Consider the following 22,854-nt stretch of genomic DNA (forward strand, 5'->3'; position numbering starts at 1 on the left):
CACCGACACCTATTCATGGTTACCACGGTAGAGAGAGAGATCAACCTCAATGAGAGGTTGATGGACTGGGGGCCAGGAGATCCTTAATGACCACCAACAGAAGAGCTCGGCTAGATTGCGAATTCCTGCACAATGGAGCAACATTACAAGAAGTTTAAATCTCACAAGGACTATACAATTGTACAGTGCTCTCTTATATGGACACTTTTCCAGACAGATACACTCAGAGACAGATACATAAACTACTACACACCCCTCGCCTTCCATTCTCCCACCTTACCCTGACCCTAATCCACCATTTGACATATTACCAACAACCCCCTTACCCCATATGTACACGTCCATTCAAGAAGTATTTGCAGAATATGAGAGGACACCTTCTTTCCCCCTCTGCTCTACAGCAGGACATTGAGCAGGAGGAGCAAGAGAAGCTCTGGGACATGCAGGAGATGGAGAAATGGGAGGTAAGAGTGGACGAAGAGGTGAAGGAAGATACTGAGACTAATGACGATGATGCACAGCATAGTTCAATCTTTATCTAGAAACTGAATCTAAAATTAGAACGCACTAACACTGGTACGTAAAGGATCATTAAAAATGGCATGATGGAATTCCAAAAGCTTTGCATGGACATGGCTCGTGAATCTATGGGACTCTTTGCCACAGAAGGCTGGAGAGGCCATCAATTGATATTTTTAAGGCTGAGATAGATTCTTGATTAGTAGGGGTGTCAGGGGTAATTGGGGAAAAGGCAGGAGGATGGGGTTAGGAGGGAGAGATAGATCAGCCATGATTGAATGGTGGAGTAGACTTGATGGGCTGAATGGCCTAATTCTCCTTCTATCACATGACCTTATAGCACCCTTAAAATATCATTTTTTCGAAGCATCTTATAACAAGATCACACTCGGTAAATCATAAGAAGCTATTTACATTGAAGTATTTCAGAACGGTTTAACAATTCCTACGCAGCTTGCTTTTTAATGTGTATTTTGAACAGGATTTCCAGCATTCGCATTTTTTTCATTTATCTTTGATCTGCACTTCTTTTTGCATTGTATGAAACACTATACAGCTTATATGCACAAATGATTTTCCTTACAAATAGCACTACGATAATGACTAGAAATATTAGTTGAGAATGTAAATTTTCAGGACTGCAGGAAGAACATAAAACATTTGTCTTGCCTTCACTATAATGCCAGAAGACCTGTTATGTTAACCTGAAATAACTTCACCTCTTTGCTGAGCAGCAAATATCACCTTTTCTCCTTGTGCCGCACTGTCCCAGAGTTCAAACCCAAATTTTGTGCCCAGGTCTCCAGAGGAAGGATTTAAACCACAAATTTCTACTTAAAGCAGGAATGCTACCAATTTAGAAACAGGCTGACAAGTTGGTATAATCAACATTAAAAAAATCAACAAGATTTAATAAACACGTAGAAAAAAACTGATACACATCATTTGATCAACAAAAGGTGACACTTGTTATAACGTAATAAATTTCATTATTTTGCATGTCATCAGAATGAATACTGTATGTCGTTGCATTATAAAATTTGCTATTAACAAGCTCTTCAAGCTATCTGAGTGGAATGATTCAGAGAATTTGATTATTTTCCTCTCAGAAGACTAGTGCACACATTTATGCAACAAATGGAAATATAATTATCTTTTTCTTTGACATGAAAAGCTGAAATCTGAACCCGATCTTATAATATTCCATTGTCTTTGTATGTGCCATTCAATGTATCAAAAATATTCATATACAAATGAAATAGTAACAAACAGCTTGCTAACATACACATCCTCTTGCAGCGACCTTATAAAAGGTGTTACAGTGAAATAGATTTAAAGAGTCTCAGCCTCCCTGAATAGATTACAAAAGTAAACACTAAAGTCCAAATGTCAAACATTGACCATCACACAATTTTACAGATTTCCAGACAAGTTCTGTCATTTTGGCTCCATCACTTCTGACTTTAAAAAACCCCAGCTGGTGCAGGTGTCCCATTGATATTAAAATAGCAGATCCCAATGAGGGTATTCAGAATTCTGATGCACATTTAACTGACAATTTATCAGCAGTGGAAACTAGAGACGGAACCACCAGCGAAAGGCAATTATGGTTAAAAAGAGGCCCAGGTAATTTAAATGTTTTTTTACTGGGGCCCATAAGGAAACCATGGGACTCTTGACTGAGGGAGTTCCCTCCTCATTTGATTATGTTCACCTCCAGACTTCAACTGGCCTAACACACAGATCACCAGCAGTGGTCTCCCATTGCCACAAATGCCGCTCTTCTTACCAATCCCAATGGATTCAGGCAGGAGTCCATGTTAGAACATGACAATATGGCACCGGAGTAAAATGTCTGTATTGTGATCATATACAATGAGGCTCAGGAGTAAAATGTCTGTATTTGTAAATGCAACAGCTGGTTATGACTGCTTTTACAATGAAAAGACTCTTTTACCCTGATCAAGTTTCTCATCTGCTTTTTTAGCCTCATCAGAAGAAGTCAACTTCCTGTTTCATCTTCCAATCTCTTTCTGCTTCCTCCCTCAGTGGTCATTATCCATCTGAATCATGGCAATATTACAAAAAAGACATCCTGTTTCTGAACGTCCACGTCATACTTAGCCCAAATGGCAAAATAAAGACAATAGACAATAGACAATAGACAATAGGTGCAGGAGTAGGCCATTCAGCCCTTCGAGCCAGCACCGCCATTCAATGCGATCATGGCTGATCACTCTCAATCAGTACCCCGTTCCTGCCTTCTCCCCATACCCCCTCACTCCGCTATCCTTAAGAGCTCTATCCAGCTCTCTCTTGAAAGCATCCAACGAACTGGCCTCCACTGCCTTCTGAGGCAGAGAATTCCACACCTTCACAACTCTCTGACTGAAAAAGTTCTTCCTCATCTCCATTCTAAATGGCCTACCCCTTATTCTTAAACTGTGGCCCCTTGTTCTGGACTCCCCCAACATTGGGAACATGTTTCCTGCCTCTAATGTGTCCAATCCCCTAATTATCTTATATGTTTCAATATAAATACCTACAGATAAAGATCAAGGGGAGGGGGGGGGGGGGGGTGTGGTGACTTCTGGTCACATTATCACTTTCTATCAAATAACAGACAGCATCCTGCTAACAATTTAGCAGTAAGAAATGCTGCACAAACCAGGGAATTATTTCAGGGGAAAAAAAGCCACGTGCTCTGCATTTTCAAACCAAATAAACAATTAACAATTGAGCCAAACTAGGGAGATGCAACGAAGTTCATTTGAATGCACTTTAACTGAAAAATATGATATTATATTACAAAGGGAATCTACTCAGAAATCAAATAGTTTTTAAAGAATAATTAATCTCAGCATATTTTCTAATAAAATAATCAACACCACAATTGATAAAAAAAGATAATTAATGACTCACTCAAAATGGAGCAATGGAAAATCTCCTTGTCTTTTAGCTTTTCTTTGGAGCAAAAGGTCATTTTGAATCTCAAACATATGATGGCACTGGGCCTGTACTCGCTGGAGTTTAGAAGGGTGAGAGGGGACCTCATTGAAACGTACAGAATAGTGAAAGGCCTGGATAGAGTGGGTGTTGCCACGAATGGGAGAGTTTAGGACTAGAGCTCATAACCTTAGAATTAAAGGATATTCCTTGAGGAAGGAGATGAGGAGGAATTTATTTAGTCAGAGAGTGGTGAATCTGTGGTATTCTTTGCCACAGAAGACTGTGGAGGGCAAGTGAATGGATATTTTTAAGGCAGAGACAGACAGATAGTACAGGTGTTAGGGGTTATGGGGAGAAGGCAAGAGAATGGGGTTAGAGGGAGAGATAGATCATCCATGATTGAATGGCGGAGTAGACTTGATGGGCCGAATGGCCTAAATCTGCTCCTATCACTTATGACCTTATGACCAAGCAGAACGAGCCACAGAATCTTACCGCTACTGTCCAGCAAAAAGTCATCCTGGGCATATCGGTACTTCTCCGGACCACATGCGACAAAGACATCATCATCCCCAAAGAAATCCTGCAGGGAAACAATCTGAAAAAGCAAGTATTGGATAGTTGGAAAAATGCATTTGCAAAGTAAAAGTCCTGCAATATACAGGTACTCTATCATTAACAATAGGAGTTCTTTAGGATACATAACAATAGCAATTAATTGTAAGATGCATGGTTGCTCAATACTTGCATCATTGCACGGGGTTAGTTCATGGACAGGATGGCAAGAGCCATCCAAGGATTAAAGGCTCTGCCCACCTCAACCTTTAATCAATCAGCAGGAAAAGAGGTCAAGATGGCAAAAGACTCACATATGAAGCTTATTTGTTATTGTTAGAATCAAGTAGAGTTGTTCCTTTGAATTACGGGGCTTTATGGTAAAAGTGCTACCTCTAAAGGGCAATTTTGGCGACCTAACTAATAAAGAAATGTCAGAGAAATTAGCAAATTGTACGTTTAAAACAGTTGAGTTTGAAAAAAATAATTTGAGGGTCAAGTGAAACACAATAAGATGGACAAGGATTCCAGGCTGCAGTCATATTGGTGGAGAGCTTTGACACCAATGATTTTCCCTCCTGAATGTGAAAAACAAAATGGCACCAGCTAGATTTCACAATGCTTTGATTTGGAGGCATATGTTTTTATGCAACCCCGAAATATCCAGGGAATCAAAAATACAACAGATTACACAGTTAAAATCACGTTATGAAATAATTTGAACTCGGGTAGTCTATGAAGTACAATTATTAATTTATGTATAGATAACAGTGAACAAACTGTAGCAATATTAACTGCCTGACCATAAAAGGTTTTCATTTGACTCCAAGAATATTTGGTTTAGAAGTAAATAATTATGATGGCATTTGGTACTCATGATGTGATCTCTGCTACATTGGGAAAATCACATGCGACTCTATTCAATCTGCAAGTGTGACCCTAAGTTTCCAGTTGCCTGTCACTTTAATTCTCCCATTCCCATTCTCACTCCCATTCCGACTTCATTGTCTTTGGTTTCTTACACTGTTCCAATGAAACTTAAACTAGGCACTTTATTTTCCAACAAGCCATCTGGACTCAACAATAAATTCAGCAATTTCAGGTGATCAGTTATGCCAAAGTTTTAACGCCTTTCCAGCTTCCAGTTTTTTTGTTCCTCTCTGGACAGGTTGTGTGAGTGGGCGGATACATGGCAGATGCAGTTTAATGTAGATAAGTGTGAGGTTATTCACTTTGGAAGTAAGAATAGAAAGGCAGATTATTATCTGAATGGTGTCAAGTTAGGAGGAGGGGGAGTTCAACGAGATCTGGGTGTCCTAGTGCATCAGTCAATGAAAGGAAGCATGCAGGTTCAGCAGGCAGTGAAGAAAGCCAATGGAATGTTGGCCTTCGTAACAAGAGGAGTTGAGTATAGGAGCAAAGAGGTCCTTCTACAGTTGTACCGGGCCCTGGTGAGACCGCACCTGGAGTACTGTGTGCAGTTTTGGTCTCCAAATTTGAGGAAGGATGTTCTTGCTATGGAGGGCGTGCAGCGTAGGTTCACTAGGTTAATTCCCGGAATGGCGGGACTGTCGTATGTTGAAAGGCTGGAGCGATTGGGCTTGTATACACTGGAATTTAGAAGGATGAGGGGGGATCTTATTGAAACATATAAGATAATTAGGGGATTGGACACATTAGAGGCAGATAACATGTTCCCAATGTTGGGGGAGTCCAGAACAAGGGGCCACAGTTTGAGAATAAGGGGTAGGCCATTTAGAACGGAGATGAGGAAGAACTTTTTCAGTCAGAGGGTGGTGAAGGTGTGGAATTCTCTGCCTCAGAAGGCAGTGGAGGCCAGTTCGTTGGATGCTTTCAAGAGAGAGCTGGATAGAGCTCTTAAGGATAGCGGAGTGAGGGGGTATGGGGAGAAGGCAGGAACGGGGTACTGATTGAGAGTGATCAGCCATGATCGCATTGAATGGCGGTGCTGGCTCGAAGGGCTGAATGGCCTACTCCTGCACCTATTGTCTATTGTCTATTGTCTCTCCACATCGGGTAACTTCAGATTTAATGGCTTCCTCGAACTTACACCACCTCCAGACATACTTTTCGTATTCATGAGACTTTAATATCCTCTTTCAGTTGGCAATCTCAACATTTATTCTTTCTTTCCCTTCCCTCCTTCACTGAAATTTGTTTTATTTCTAATTGTTCCCATTTCTTATGAGAGGACATGGTATGGACCTGAAATATTAATTACTTCTTTTTCCAAGGATGCTGCCTGTCCTGGTCCTCCTCCATTGTCAGTGAAGCTAGATTCAAATTGGATGTACAGAATCTCATATTTCGCTTGGGCAGCTTACAACCCAGTGGTATGAGTATTGATTTCTCTATCTACAAGTAACCCCTGCATTCCCTCTCTCTCTCCGTCCCTCCCCTGTCCAAGTCGCACCAGCTTCTCGTTCTCACCTAGCAAACAGCTAGCAATGGCCTGTTTCCTTTATCATTGTTACATTTTTTCCTATCTTTCATTCATTTTGTTCCATATCTTTCGACATCACTGTCTTTATCTCTCGTTTCCCTTTCCCCAGACTAGTCTGAGGAGGTCTCGACCTGAAATGTCACCCATTCCTTCTCTCCAGAGATGCTGCCTGTCCCGCTAAGTTACTCCAGCATTTTGTGTCCATCTCTAGGAATTTATCAAATTTGCTATTAATTTAAAGCCGAAATTTCCTAATTGTTTATGGCTCTTTGAAGATCATTGGTCAAAAATTAATAATGCAGCATGAAAATAAAGATTTTTTGAAAAAAGAAGGAATGAAATGAGAATTAGGCTGCAACTGGAAAAAATAATTCAGCAAAATTGGTCAAATGGAAGAGGAAAAGAGGAAAAGTTAATTGTGTCCATTAGAATGAATATTTAAATATAGTTAAAAAGTAAAGCAAAGATAATCAATGTATTTCATTGCTTTTAGCTGAACTCTATGACCTTTTGTAATATTTACTGATGAAAGATGAGAAACTTGGTGTGAGCATAAGAGGTGAATGAATTTTATAAAGGAGAAATAACAAAAATATGTAAGCGGTTTCCAGAATTTAAAAAAATAAACGGGAAGAAGTAAGAATACTACATATTCAAGTATCATAACTTGAAAATATATATTTTGAATATTATAACAATGAAATAGAAATGAAGCAATAGATTAAGGATTTTCGACTATAACCTGTAATCACCAGCCCTATCAATTTTATGAAATTAAATGACTTGGCTGGAGAGAGTTTAGAGGAATGAAGCTTCAGGTTCACATACAAAACATAGGGGCTGCAGTAGCTCCCCAGTTTCCTATGCAGATGGGTTTATTCTAAATTCACAACAATCCACACATCGGTATTAGTAAAATAATCCCTGGAGAAGCCAGAATAATGGATTTCAGCAGTTTCCAAATTATAGATTATCTGAAGAAGGGTCTCGACCCGAAACGTCACCCATTCCTTCTCTCCCGAGATGCTGCCTGACCTGCTGAGTTACTCCAGCATTTTGTGAATAAATCCAAATTATAGATGTTAGGCTAAATGGCCTATGGCTACCTGATTTCTGCCTACTCCCTTTCCTGGAAAGTTTTGTTACATTTGCAATGTTATTTAAGGACCTACACACAGAGATTATTATTTATTTTTTTTAAATTATTTTTTTTTAATATTTTATTTTTGAAAAGCATATGTACAAATCGAAATAAGAAAAAACACATTTGTTACAAAGTTCTTACATAGCTTCAATTTTTAAATTTTTGAAGAGAGAAAGTAAAAATAAAAATATAAAACTATAAACTTGGGGAGAGAGAGTAAGAGGGTTAAAAAAAAAAAAAGGATCTAACAATAAAAATTAACGGGAGTAGATCCGGGAGACAAAAACCACAGCTGTACATCCAACCCCCAACTCAAGTTTCAACTTTTTATTTAAATTTTTTTTAATTTTAGTCCTGTGCCAAACCCATTTACTTTTCTAAAAATTCAATAAATGGAGACCATATTTTTAAAAATAACTCAGGTTTGTCGATTAAGGCAAACCTTATTTTTTCCAAATGCAGGGTCTCTGTCATTTCCATAGTCCACATTTTAATTGTGGGGGTTATTGGTTTTTTCCAAAATTTAAGTATTAGTTTTTTCGCAGTTATTAGACTGTAATCAAGAAAATGTACCTGACTTACTGTAAAATTTGTAGTATGTTCTGATAATCCTAATATAATTAATTTTGGGTCCATATCTAATTTTTATTAATAACTTTAGAAACTATTTTAAAAATCTCCAACCAGAAGTTTTGCATTTTTATACAAGTTACGAAAATATGAGTTAAATTAGCTTCTTGAAATTGACATTTATCACACATAGGAGAGATACTAGGAAAAATCCTATTTAATTTCGTCTTCGAATAATGTAATCTATGTATTATTTTAAATTGTATTAAGGAATGTCTAGTATTCAATGAACATTGATGTATATGTTGTAAACTTTCATCCCATATATCTTGCATTATAAATTGATTCAATTCGTCCTCCCATGCTCGTCTATAAGATTCTGATGACGGAATGTCAATGTCAAGGAGAGTATTGTAAATAAAAGATATTAATTTATTTGAGTTATAATGTCGATTCAGGCATACATCAAGTGTTTCTGGACCTCTAAACTTATATTCTTGCATGTGTGATTTTACATAATCTCTAAGTTGTAAATATCTAAAATAATTATTAACATGTAATCCGTACTTCTGCTGTAACTCCTGAAACGAAAGAAAAGTTCCCTTATGATAAAGATCTCCCACCCTTTTGATTCCATAACTTTTCCATTGAGCAAAGCCTCTATCTAAGACAGACGGTTTAAAAGAAGGATTATTCGCAATAGGAAGGAAAACAGATAATTTACTCAATTTTAACGTAAGCTTTAATTGTTTCCAGGTACGGATAACACTATGTATAATGGGATTACCTCCATATGTTTTTTTATTTAAATTTATTGGAGCTAAGAGGATCGCACCAATATCGAATGGTAAACAATCCTCTTTCTCCATCTTTAACCAATCCGGTTGTTGATCAGAATCATCCAACCAGCAGGTTATATTTTTAATATTAACCGCCCAATAATAAAATAAAAAGTTAGGTAAAGCAATTCCTCCATTAATTTTAGACTTACATAAATGTCTTTTATTTATTCTATGAGTCTTGTAGTCCCAAATAAAATTAGTAACAATTGAATCAATTTAAAAAAAAAACTTTTTAAAATTTGAAATAAGTATAGTAGCTGTGGTAAGTAATACTTGAAATAAGTATAGTAGCTGTGGAAGATCATCTTTATAGCATTACTACGACCAACTAATGATATAGGAAGTGTTTTCCAAAATTGGATATTTCTGTGTAATTTAGTAAGTAAAGGAGGAAAATTTGATTTAAATAAAGAAGTATATTTCCTAGTCACGTAAATTCCAAGATATTTAAACTTTTCATAGGCAATTTTAAAAGGAAATTGTTGAAGTATGGCCGGATTATGCTCCATTATTGGCATAATTTCACTTTTATACCAATTAATTCTATAACCTGAAAATGAACCAAATTGAGTTATGAGATTTAATAAATTCGGAATGCTAATTTCTGGCTTTGTAATATATATTAATACATCATCCGCATATAAAGAAATTTTATTGGTTGTATGTTTAGTGTTGTAGCCATGAATATCTGAATTTGATCTAATACTCTCAGCAAGTGGTTCTATAATAAGGGCAAATAAAAGTGGTGATAGTGGACATCCTTGTCTACAACCCCTAGCTAAATGAAATTTAGATGACAGCATTTGATTAGTTAATATTCTAGCTGTTGGGGCTGTATATAAAAGTTTCACCCATGCACAAAAATTTTCACCTAGTTGAAATTTTTCCATCACTGAGAAAAGATAGGGCCATTCTACTTGATCAAATGCTTTTTCAGCATCTAGCGAGATGATTGCTAAATCTTCATTTAATAGTCTATTTGAATAAATTATATTAAACAAGCGTCTCAAGTTGAAAAATGAATATCGTTTGGCTATAAAGCCTGATTGATCGGGGTGTATCAATTTGTCTATAACTAGACTTAATCTCTGAGCTAAGATTTTCGCTAATATCTTCTGATCAGTATTTAAAAGAGCTATCGCCCTATACGAACCAGGGTCTTCAGAATCCTTATCTTTTTTAGGAATGAGGATTATTGTTGATTCAGTCAGAGTTTGTGGCAATCTCTGTTGTTTAAAGGCGTGACTATATACAGTTTGCAAACGTGGAGAGATCAAACCACTGAATTTTCTATTAAATTCATTATTTAAGCCATCAGGGCCCGGAGTCTTCCCATTTTTCATGGATTTAATAGTCTCTTCAACGTCTTTCATAGTTATTTCTGCGCCCAGTAAATTTCTATCACTCACATTCAAACCAGGAAGGTTACATTCCTGCAAAAACTTTTGCATCTGCGCAGAAGTATCTGTTATTTTTGATGAATATAATGACTGATAAAATTGCAAAAATCTCTGATTAATATCCTTAGGTAGTTTAAGCAAATCTCCATTTTCTGATCTAATTTTATGAATTGTAGAATCACCTTCTAATTTACGGAGTTGACGTGCTAGCAATTTCTGTGGTTTATCTCCAAATTCAAAATGTTTTTGTTTAGTATATTGAAAAAACCTTAAAATATGAGCTGAAAGGATATAATTTAACTTATATTTGAGAACTGCAATTTTATTATGCATTTCAATAGAGGGAGCGATGGCATTTGTTATGTCTAACTGTCTTATCTGACTTTCCAGGTCATTCTGTTCAGCTCGGTTCTTCTTGTTTTGAGACGCTTGAAAAGCAATAATACATCCTCTCACAAACGCTTTAAATGTTTCCCAAAGCAGGGACGCAGGTGTTTCAGGAAGGTCATTTGCGTTAAAAAAAATCTCAAATTGCGATTTAATATAGTCATAACATGCTTTTTCATTTAAGATTTGCGGATTAAATCTCCAATTAGTGTTTCCCCGTTACTCCTTGGAGTTTTACCCTAAATGTTAAAGGGGCATGATCGGATATAATAATATTATGATATTTTGAATTATACGTATAAGGAATAAGTTTGGAGTCCACCAAGAAATAATCAATTCTTGAATAAGTTTTATGCACAGGTGAATAAAATGAATACTCTCGGCCTGAAGGATTATCAATCCTCCAAACATCTTTTATATTTGCACTATTTATATAAGAATTTAATAATTCACACGACTTGGATTTTGTTTTCCTTTGAGTTGAAGATCTATCCAAATAAGGATCTAATGTACAATTTAAATCTCCTCCAATTATCAAGTTATATTGTCCAAATTCTGGAATGGTATTAAATATTTTTTTAAAAAATAACGGATTATCAAAATTTGGTGCGTAGACATTCACCAATATCAATTTTGTAGAATATAGTTCTCCCACTAATATAACATATCTACCTTCAGTGTCGATTATAGAGGAAGTATTTATAAATGGTATACCCTTACGAATTAAAATAGCAACACCTCTTGATTTAAAGGGAAACGATGAGTGAAATACTTTATCAATCCATTTGCCTTTCAGTCTATTATGTGCTACATTTTTTAGATGAGTTTCCTGAAGGAACATTATGTCTGCATCAATAGATTTTAAATGTGAAAGTACTTTACCTCTTTTAATTGGTTCATTAACACCCTTGACATTCCAACTACAAAATGTAATACCTTTAACCCCTGTTTTCCTAATAGAATCTTGCATCTTAACCGATAAATGGTCTATAATAAAGCAAATGGTCTGGCACCCGGACTACAACATTTTTCTTGAATGAGGGGTGGATGATCTTTTGTACAGCGTAGAGTGTCTCCCGGAAATATCTCCCAAAAGTATATAATTTCTGAAAAATGACATGATAATAAAAGTTAAATCTAAAAAAAAAATCAATATATAAAAGGTTAAAAGAGTGCAGGAAAAAGGAAGAGACAACTAAAACTACAACTACAATTAGTGCAGTTAGTGTTAGCCACCCTAAGGTGGCAAAAAATCTAAGGACTTCCATGAGATGTAAAAAAAAAATTAATACTAGCTCCGTTTTTTAACACAGTTATTGTTTGTTTTTTGTTTTTTTAAAAAGAGAGATAAACGGGGCAGGCCCGAAACTAATTAGTCTATAATAAATTGATTTTTCTATCTAAAGTGTATTAATTAAGTATACAAAGTAAGGTTTACATAAATCAAATATTACTTATACTTCTTATTAGTAATGATTAATAAAAATATATATGTTTTTTAATTAATAATTATTAGTTACGGTTAATATACGTATAGTATATACACTAAACTTAAATCTTTGAATTTTAATATTTTTAAAGTCCAATTAGATGTCTGCCAATTAAGATAGCCGTGAAATCATAATCAAGCCATGCATTTGCTTACTCTATAGCTACTTCCTATATGACCCAGGCCCCATCGGTATTAGGGAAACTGTTGGCCTTTAGATCCCATAGTTGTCCAAATACATTTTCCAGTGAAAGACACAAAATGCTGAAGTAACTCAGTGGGTCAGGCAGCATCCCGGGAGAGCATGGATAGGTGATGTTTTGGTCGGGATCCTTTTCCAGACCTCTTCAGTCTGAAGGAGGATCCCCTCTGAAACGTCAACTATTTGTGTTCTCCAGGGATGCTGCCTGACCCACTGAGTTACTCCAGCATTTTGTGTCTTTCCTTGGAAAATCAGCATCCGCAGTTCCTTGTTCTTATATTTTCCAGTGATATTGTTGTAAGTTTGTCTGCTTTTCGTGTCATCCCTTTGTGCGTGTTTCATTTATTTACCACTGCAGGTTTCCTTGAGTTATGTTCCGATAAGTGACCAAAAACAGTAAGTGTAGGGGATGCTACAAAGCTATACCACTGAGAAAAGCAACACCATTCAGTTACAAAATAATGAAAAATGAGTGGCAGTGAAAAATCATCTGATCTATCCACAACCAAAGCACGAGGATAATGAGAAGAGTAATAATATCTGAAAGGATACCGATACTACAACATTATTATTGCTACAGCTGTATTGGATGACAGCTTGTTCCCACATTCCCTTGACATGCTAATAGACAATACTCACGATGTCTTTTCAGCTTAGTTATTGTCACCCTGTATCTTCCCAATAAGTCATCCACACACATTTGTCCTGAAATCCCTTGATTGTTCCAGAACAGACATAGACAGCACATAATTAGTGGCAACAATTAAATCTAAGGAGCGAGTATTTTTAATTAGTGGCACCAGCGAGTTAACTAGAAGATGCATTATTTTCCTGGACTATATTTCTAAATTACTCTCAGCAGTTGAACAGCTGAATTATAGTGCAAGCAAAAAATGTAAGTAATGAAAATATAAATCGGTGAGACTATTAGGTGAACAGTATTCTCATTTTGTACATTTCTCAAATTTGTGCAAAACAATCAAAAGTGATCAGGAGAATCACGGAAATGTTCTGACAATAGAGGCCATTTGGCCTATCTTGTCCTTGTCATAGAGTCATAGTCATAGAGTCCTACAGCACAGAAAGAGGACCTTCGGCCCATCGTGTCCGTGCCGCCCGTTACCAAACACAGTCTAATTTTAATCCCATTTTCCCGCATTTGGACCGTAGCCCTGAATGTTGTAGCATTTCAAGTGCCCATCCAAATGCCTCTTAAACGTTGTGAGTGTTCCCGCCTCCACCACCACCCCAGGCAGTGAGTTCCAGACTCCAACCACCCTCTGGGTGAAAAAGTTATTTCTCACATCCCCCCGAAACCTCCCTCCCCTTACCCTGTATCTGTGTCCCCTCGTTGTTGAACCTTTCACCAGTGGAAGAATTTCCCTGCCATCTACCTTATCCATGCCGCTCATGATCTTGTACACCTCGATCATGTCCCCTCTCAGCCTTCTCTGCCCCAGGGAAAACAACCCCAGTCTGCTCAGTCTCTCCTCATAGCCGAGGCCCTTCATCCCTGGCAGCATCCTGGTGAATCTCCTCTGCACCCTCTCCAAAGCTATCACATCCTTTCTATAATGTGGTGACCAGAACTGTACACAATACTCCAGCTGTGGCCTCACCAGTGTTCTGTACAATTCCATCATTACCCCCCTACTTTTATATTCGATGCCCCGGCTAATGAAGGCCAGTAACCCATATGCCTTTTTGACCACCCTGTCCACCTGTCCTGCTGCCTTCAAGGACTTGTGTACCTGTACTCCAAGGTCCCTCTGTACCCCTGTCATTGACAAGTTACTCAGCCTAAACTCACCTTTCTTAACCTGGTCCATAGCTCTGCAGGTTATGGATCTTGAAGTAAAGCAAACAAAGGCTGTTTATACATGACAAGGCTTGCTGCAGTGACCAATCCTTTAGTTAGTGAGTTCTATCCACACTGGGTGAAACAAAAATGTTAATCTCCCCACTAATTCAGATACCAATTACATTAAACTGATAGCCCCTATTTTTGACCATTTTGAGGGTATTAGGTATAGAGAAAAGTTGGAAAATATGAGGCATAGACAGGGTAGATAATCAGCATTTTTGTCACAGGGTGGAATGTCAAATACTACAGGAAATGATGATCTTAAGGTGAGAGGGAGAAAGTTTAAAGAAGATGCAAGTTTCTTTACACAGAGCAGTGGGTGCCTGGAATACACTGCTGGGGGTGGTGTGGAAGCAGACATGAGTGGTGTTCAAAATACTAATAGGTAGGTACGTGAATATGGATCATGTACAGCCTGAAGGGATTAGGTTACTTTGGCATCATGTTCGATACAGACATTGAGGGGCAAAGGGTTTGTTCCTGTGCTATACTGTTCTATAACCGATCACCGATCACCCTTGTTCTATGTTATCCCACTTTATCAATCACCTTACACTTCTTGGCCAAATTACAGAGGCCAGTTAACCTACAATCCCATATGTTTTTGGGATGTGGGAGGAAACTTACAATGGCAATGAGTTCTCTTTGACACCGACAATGGCAAAAATATTCTCTTTAAAGCATTTGTTCATACACTTTAGATTGTGTGTCATAGAGTCAAAGAGTCATACAGCATAGAAACAGGCCCTGCGGCTCAAAATTGTTCATGCTGATCAAGGTGCACATCTAAACTAGTCTCATTTACCCACATTTGACCCATATTCCTCTCAAATATCCCCTGTCCAAATGTCTATTAAATGTAGTTATTGTACCTGTCCTAATCATTTTTTTTTCAGGAATTTGTTCCAAATACGTTCCATACTCTATGTGAAGATGTTTCCCCTCAGGTTGCTATTAAATCTTTCCCCTCTTACCTGAAACGGTCTCTGCGGAACGCAGAGATTGGAGGGGATGGGAAGATATGGCCAGTGGTGGGATCCCGTTGTAGGTGACGGAAATGTTGGCGGATGATTTGTTGGATACGCTGGCTGGTGGGGTGGAAGGTGAGAACGAGGGGGATTCTGTCCTTGTTGCGAGTGGGGGGAGGGGGAGCAAGAGCGGAGCTGCGGGATGTAGAAGAGACCCTAGTGAGAGCCTCATCTATAATGGAAGAGGGGAAGCCCCGTTTCCTGAAGAATGAGGCCATCTCTGACGCCCTAGTGTGAAACATCTCATCCCGGGTGCAGATGCGGCGTAGACGGAGGAATTGGGAGTAGGGGATAGACTTTTTGCAGGGGACCGGGTGGGAAGAAGTGTAGTCCAAATAGCTGTGCGAGTCAGTGGGTTTATAGTAAATGTCCGTCACTAGTCTGTCACCTGTGATGGAGATGGTGAGGTCCAGAAACGGGAGGGAGATGTCAGAGATAGTCCAGGTATATTTAAGGGCAGGATGGAAATTGGAAGTGAAGTGTATGGTCAGTGAGTTCTGCATGGGTACAAGAGGTAACACCAAAGCAGTCGTCGATGTAGCGGAGGTAGAGTTCTGGGATGGGGCCGGTGTACGCCCGGAACAGGGATTGTTCGATGTACCCGACAAAGAGGCAGGCGTAGCTAGTGCCCATGAGAGTGCTAATCAAGTCCCGTCTTTCAAAATTCATGTATATCTCATCCCCCTAGTAATTTTTCCTACAGATGATTGTCTTATTGGTCTATAGTTCCAGCCTTATTGATCTATAAAGTCCATCTTAAATAAAGCCACAACATTAGACACATTTCGCACATCTGGCACCTTATCCTTGGCTAACAATGGGGTACACATCTCAGCCTGGTCAATTTCTAGTCCAGAAATTGTCAGTGCAATGAGCAATTTCTCCAATGATCAAACTTTAGTGATCTGAAGAGTACGTTTTGCTTCTGCTCTCAGGTACATTGTTCGAGCATAAGACAGAGTCTAGTTAAATATAAAATGCTGGGGAATCAAAGTTAATAGTGTGGCCACTGGAACAAATCAGTGTGACGATACTGCACATCAAATCCTATTCCTCCATTGAGTACAGGAGTTGGAACATTATGTTGCAGATGTACAAAATGTCAGTGGGGTTGCACTTGAAGTATCGTGTACAGTTTTGGTACCTTGCTATGGGAAAGATTTATAAGACTATTGCATGGACTCGAGGGCCTGAGTTATAGGGAGGGATTGGGCAGCTAGGATATTATTCCTTGGAGCTTAAAAGGCTGAGAGGTGACCTTAAAGAGGTGTAAAAAATCATGAGGGACATAGATAAGTTAAATGTACACAGTCTTTTTCCCAGGGAAGGAGAATCAATAACTAGAGGACATAGGTTTCAGATGAGAAGGGAAAGATCGAACAGGGACCTGAGTGGCAACTCTTCAAGCAGAGGTTGGTACATTATATAAAATAAGCTGTCAGAGAAAATTGTCAAGGTAGATACAATAACAACAATTACAAGACTTTTGAACAGATAATAAACAACAAAGGACTAGAGTGATGTGGGCCGCTAGGGGCAAGTGGATGAACTTAGATGGAGCATTTTTGTTGGAATGGATGAGTTGGGCTGAAGGTCCTGTTTCTGTGCTGCAAGACTTTGACTCTATAATAGGCGCTAATGACTGTCAAACATGATTCCAAGTGAAACCAATCTCCTCTGCCTGCTGGAGACCCCTCCATCACCTGCATATTCAGTTCAGTTTAATTTACTATCACGTGTACCGAGGTACACTGAAAAGGTTTTTTGTTGCCAGTCAGCAGAATAACAATACGTGATTACAATCAATCCATTTACAATGTATAGATACATAGAAAAATAGGTGTAGGAGTGGGCAATTCAGGAGAGAGAGAGAGAGAGAGAGAGAGAGAGAGAGAGAGAGAGAGAGAGAGAGAGAGAGAGAGAGAGAGAGAGAGAGAGAGAGAGGGAGAGGGAGAGGGAGGGGGAGGGGGAGGGGGAGGGGGAGGGGGAGGGGGAGAGGGAGAGAGAGAGAGAGAGAGAGAGAGAGAGAGAGAGAGAGAGAGAGAGAGAGAGAGAGAGAGAGATGTAGAGAGGGGGGAGAGAGAGAGAGTGGGGAGGGGGAGAGAGTCTGGGTAGAGTGAACAGCGGGTGAGAGCGTGAGCGCAGGGAGGGGGAGGGTGTCAGAGGGTCCGGTGAAGGAGCGCCGCCACTTGCGGCAGCTGCTCGCTCCCTCTCTCTACCTCTCTCTCAGAACCAGCGAGATCTGCGCTGCTGCTCCACTCTCTTCCCGGTCCCGTCTCCCTCTAACGCAGCAAAATAAGAACAAACACAAGTGCAGTTGTTGTTCAGAAGCCCCGCATCCCCAGGGTGAGTGGTGGCGGCGACGGCGAGGAGGGAAGTTTCACTTGGGTTTGTTCTTATTTCGCTGCGTTCGAGGGAGACGGGGCCAGAGAAGAGAGTGGAGCAGCGGCGCAGATCTCGCTGGCGCTGGGAGAGAGAGTGGCGGAGCTCCTACACCGGACCCTCTGACGCACTCCCCCTCCCCGTACTCCTGCTCTCACCTGCTGCTCCCTTTACCCCGGCTCTCTTCCCCCTCCACACTCCCCCCCCCCTCTCTCCACGTGGTGAGCGGCGGCGGCGGGGGTGCTACGATCTCTCGCCTTGCCCCGGCTCTGGGTCGCTGGCGATCCACTCTCCCGTGAACCTTCGCCGGCAGCTTCTGCCCCCAATCCCCGCCGCCTAAGAGCTTGCTGTGGCTCGCGGGCCATAGTTTGGAGATCCCTGCTCAATAGCAATAATGTCCTTCCTAAAATTAGGAGACCAAAATTGCACACAATACTCCAGGTGCGGTCTCACTAGGGCCCTGTGCAGCTGCATAGAAACATTGAAAATAGGTGCAGGAGGAGGCCATTCAGCCCTTTGAGCCAGTACCGCCATTCATTGTGATAATGGCTGATCGTCCCCAATCAATAACCCGTGCCTGCCTTCTCCACATATCCCTCGATTCCACTAGCCCCTAGAGCTCTATCTAACTCTCTCTTAAATCCATCCAGTGATTTGGCTTCCACTGCCCTCTGTGGCAGAGAATTCCACAAATTTACAACTCTCTGGGTTAAAAAGTTTTTTCTCACCTCAGTTTTAAATGGCCTCCCCTTTATTCTAAGACTGTGGCCCCTGGTTCTGGGCTCGCCCAACATTGGGAACATTTTTCCTGCATCTAGCTTGTCCAGTCCTTTTATAATTTTATATGTTTCTATAAGATCCCCTCTCACCCTTCTAAACTCCAGTGAATACAAGCCTAGTCTTTTCAATCTTTCCTCATATGACAGTCCCGCCATCCCAGGGATCAATCTCGTGAACCTACGCTGCACTACCTCAATTACAAGGATGTCCTTCCTCAAATTAGGAGACCAAAACTATACACAATACTCCAGATGTGGTCTTACCAGGGCCCTATACAACTGCAGAAGAACCTCTTTATTAATATACTGAAATCCTCTTGTTTTGAAGGCCAACATTCCATTATGCAGTAGGACCTCCTTGCTCCTAAACTCCCCCAAACCACTGGGAGGCACCAGCAATGGCTGCCTCGCCAACAGTCTGTCTGTCCCTTCTTTCTTTTTTTATTTTTTTAGTATGTGTTAAATGTATGTTTTAGTGCTCTTTAGTTTGTTTTATGTGGAAGGTGGTGGATTGGGGGAAACTTTTTAAAATCTCTTACCTTGACAGAGATGCGATTTTTTTTCCGTATAATATCTCTGTCCGCACTGCGGCCTAACATTGAGGAGTTGACAGCCTTTGCTGGAGACCGACTTCGGGAGCTCCAGCCACAGGTGCCTGCGGACTCATCATCGTGGAGCTCGTGATTCCTGTCGGGGATCAACCTTGGAGCTCGAACCGCGGGAGCCTGCGGACTTTAACATAGTGGAGCTCGCAGTCCCTGATTAGAGACCGACTTCGGGAGCTCCAAGGCGCAGGAGCTTCAACCGTCCTGACGTGGGAGCTTCAACCGCCCTGACGCGGCGGCTTTGACCGCCGGCTGTGGGAGTTTTAATCACCCCAACTGCGGATGGTTCAACTGCCCCGACCGCAGGAGAATAAAGAGGAAGAAGGTTGGACTTTATTGCCTTCCATCACAGTGAGGAATGTGGGGAATCCGCTGTGGCGGATGTTTATGTTAACTTTTATGTAGTTGTGTGTCTTGTTGCTATTTTTTTGTATGGCTGTATGGTAATTCGAGTTTCACTGTACCTTAATTGGTACATGTGACAATAAACTGACCTTTGAACCCAAATCCTCTCACAATGAAGGCCAACATGCCATTAGCTTTCTTCACTGCCTGCTGTACCTGCATGCTTACTTTCAGTGACTGGTGTACATAACAGTATAACAGTATATATAACAGAGCTTTATTTGTGACTGGTGTACATGCACACCCATGTCTCATTGCACCCCCCATTCTCCTAATCTGACACCATTCAAATAATAATCTGCCTTCCTGTTCTTCCCACCAAAGTGGATAACCTCACATTTATCCACATTATACTGCATCTGCCATGCTTCTGCCCACTCGCCCAACCTAAGTCACCCTGCAGTCTCATAGCATCCTCATTGCAGCTCACACTGCCACTCAGTTTTGTGTGATCCCCAAACTTAGAGATGTTACATTTAATTCCCTCGTCTAAATTGTTAATATATATTATAAACAACTGGGGTCCCAGCAGCAAGCCTTGCGGCAGTCAACAGTTCAACAGTTCAACAGAGCTTTATTTGTCATTCGGTACCAAGGTACCGAACGAAACTACATAGCAGTCACACACAAAAAAGAACACAAGACACATGACCCCAACACAAACGTCCATCACAGTGACTCCAAACACCCCCTCACTGTGATGGAGGCAACAAAACTTCCACTCTCTTCCCCACGCCCACGGACAGACAGCTCGTCCCCGACCGACCCGCACAGTCCCCGCAAGGGGATGGAAGTCCCTGTGGCCGAGCCGCACCGGGCGATGTTAAGTCCAGCGGCCGAGCCGCACCGGGCAATGGAAGGCCCCGCGGCCGAGCCGCACCGGGCGATGGAAGGCCCCGCGGCCAAGCCGCACCGGGCGATGTTAAGTCCAGCGGCCGAGCCGCACCAGCGATGAAAAGTCCCGCGGCCGAGCCGCGCCGGGCGATGTTAGGCCCCGCGGCCCGGGCACTGTTAAGTCCAGCGGCCGAGCCGCACCAGCGATGTTATGCCCCGCGGCCGAGCCGCACCGGGCGATGGAAGGCCCCGCGGCCAAGCCGCACCGGGCACTGTTAAGTCCAGCGGCTGAGCCCCACCGGGCGATGTTAGGCCCCGCGGCCGAGCCGCACCCCGCGCCGTGAGGAAGAGACCTAAAAGAGAAAGGTTTCCCCCACCCCCCCCACCACCACCACCCCACATACACAACCAAAAAAAAAAAAAAAAAACCCATCCCAACACCGACACACAACAAAAAAAAGGAAAAAAGACGAACAGACTGCTAGCGAGCCGCAGCCGTTAGGCGCCGCCACTTCCATAAACTGCATTCTGAAAGGGACCTGGTAATTCCTACTCTTTGCTTCCTGTCTGTCAACCAGTTCTCTATGCATGTCACTCCCCTAACCCCAATACCGTGCTCTAATCTCTCGTGTCCTTGTCAAAGGCTTTTTGAAAGTCCAGATACACCACATCCACTGGCTCTCCCTTATCCATTCTATTTTTTAAATCCTCAAAAAATTCCAGAAGATTAGTCAAGCATGATTTCTCCTTCATAAATCCATGCTGACTTTGACCGATCCTGTCACTGCTTTCCAAATGTGCTGCTATAACATCTTTAACAATCGACTCAAGCATCTTCCCCACTACCGATGTAAAGCAAACTGGACCATACTTCCCCGTTTTCTCTCTCCCTCCTTTCTTAAAAAGTGGGGTTACATTGGCTACCCTCCAGTCCACAGGAACTGATCCAGAGTTGAGAAAACATTGGAAAATGGAAAATCACCAATGCATTCACAAGGGCCACCTCCTTGAGTACTCTGGGATGCAAACCATCAGGCACTGGGGATTAATCTGCCTTCAGTCCCAATAGTTTACCTAACACCATTTCCTGACTAATGTGGATTCCCTTCAGTTCCTTCATCCCACTAGATCCTCTGTTCACTAGTATTTCTGGGAGATTGTTTGTGTCTTCCTTCGTGAAGTCAGAACCAAAGTACTCGTTTAACTGTTCTGCCATTTCCTTGTTTCCCATTATAAATTCACCTGTCTCTGATTGTAAGGGGCCTACATTTGTCTTCACTAATCTTTTCCTTTTTACATATCTAAAGAAGCTTTTAGAATCAGTTTTTATATTCCCTGCAAAGTTTCTTTCACACTCTTTTTTCCCCCTCTTAATTAACCCCTTTGTCCTCCTCTGTTGAGTTCTAAGTTTCTCCCAGTCCTCCGGTTTGCTGCTTTCTCTGGCTAATTTAAATGCCTTTTCCTTGGATTTAACAATCGTTGATTTCCCTCGTTAGCTACAGTTGAGCCTCCTTCCCCGTTTTATTTTATCGCCAGACAGGTAGGGGTGAACAATTTTTGGAGTTCATCCGTGCAGTCTTTAAATCTTTGCCATTGCATCTCCACCTCCACCACCCTTGGCTGCGGGTTCCAGGCACCTACCACTTTCTGCAAACATATGTGCCCTGCACATCTCTGTTAAGTTTTCCTCCTTTCACTCTCATTGAAGCTTCCATTAAAGTTATCAGTGCTGTTTTGGAGATTTGGACTGCGCAGTTACAAGTGGAAACTGGTGACATTATGACCTTCGGTAACCTGGCTAAACAGGACATCACACGTTTCATCAATCTGTTCTTCAGTGGGCCAGCTGGTTGCTGAGGCCTGTCTGGGCCTCAATGACAGGATTCCTGCTCTGACTGTTGCAATTTATTTGCATTCTTGATCCTCTCTTTCACTTAGCCAACCTTAACCACTGAGATTCAGAACCAAGCTGCAGTCATATTCAGAGGCCGCCCTCCCAGGCCATCTGCATTCCTTTTATTAGTTGGGTGCCTCTAATCAACCATGATGTAGCCAAAGGGATGCTCCTTTTATAAGGGAAATTCTGTGCAAAGGCACTCAGTAGACTAGCATGAAAGCCATATACTGGATTCATTTACAAGCAAACAAAAAGCAGATGCTGCAAAAACAAAGGAAAAATAGAAACTTCTGGATTAGCTCAGGCAGCATTTCTAGAGAAAATAAACAGTTAATATTTAAGTATGATGACCTTTCATCAGATAGGAATTGTTATGATTATTGACCCAAAACATGCACTGTTTCTTCTTCCACACATGCTACCTGACCTCTTGAGCATATCCAGCATTTTCTGTTTTTATTATAAGCAAATATGTTTACTTTTACATGCATTATTGGGTATTATCATAACTAAATTCATATTGGGTATGCGTTTTTATT

At 40.9% G+C, this 22,854-nt stretch overlaps 1 protein-coding gene across 7 annotated transcripts in view; it reads right to left on the minus strand.

Annotated features, from left to right (window-relative positions):
* The window catches only part of dclk2a (doublecortin-like kinase 2a), a 272,233-nt gene that overhangs the window by 99,514 nt on the left and 149,865 nt on the right, over nucleotides 1-22,854 (minus strand). For all 7 annotated transcript variants that reach the window (XM_078405988.1, XM_078405981.1, XM_078406002.1 and 4 more), the window contains exon 3: nucleotides 3,964-4,066. In XM_078405988.1, the coding sequence (XP_078262114.1) occupies nucleotides 3,964-4,066 (103 nt within the window). The remainder of the gene's footprint in view (nucleotides 1-3,963; nucleotides 4,067-22,854) is intronic.

The sequence above is a fragment of the Rhinoraja longicauda genome, chromosome 1, assembly GCF_053455715.1.
Source record: "Rhinoraja longicauda isolate Sanriku21f chromosome 1, sRhiLon1.1, whole genome shotgun sequence".
Taxonomy (NCBI): domain Eukaryota; kingdom Metazoa; phylum Chordata; class Chondrichthyes; order Rajiformes; family Arhynchobatidae; genus Rhinoraja; species Rhinoraja longicauda.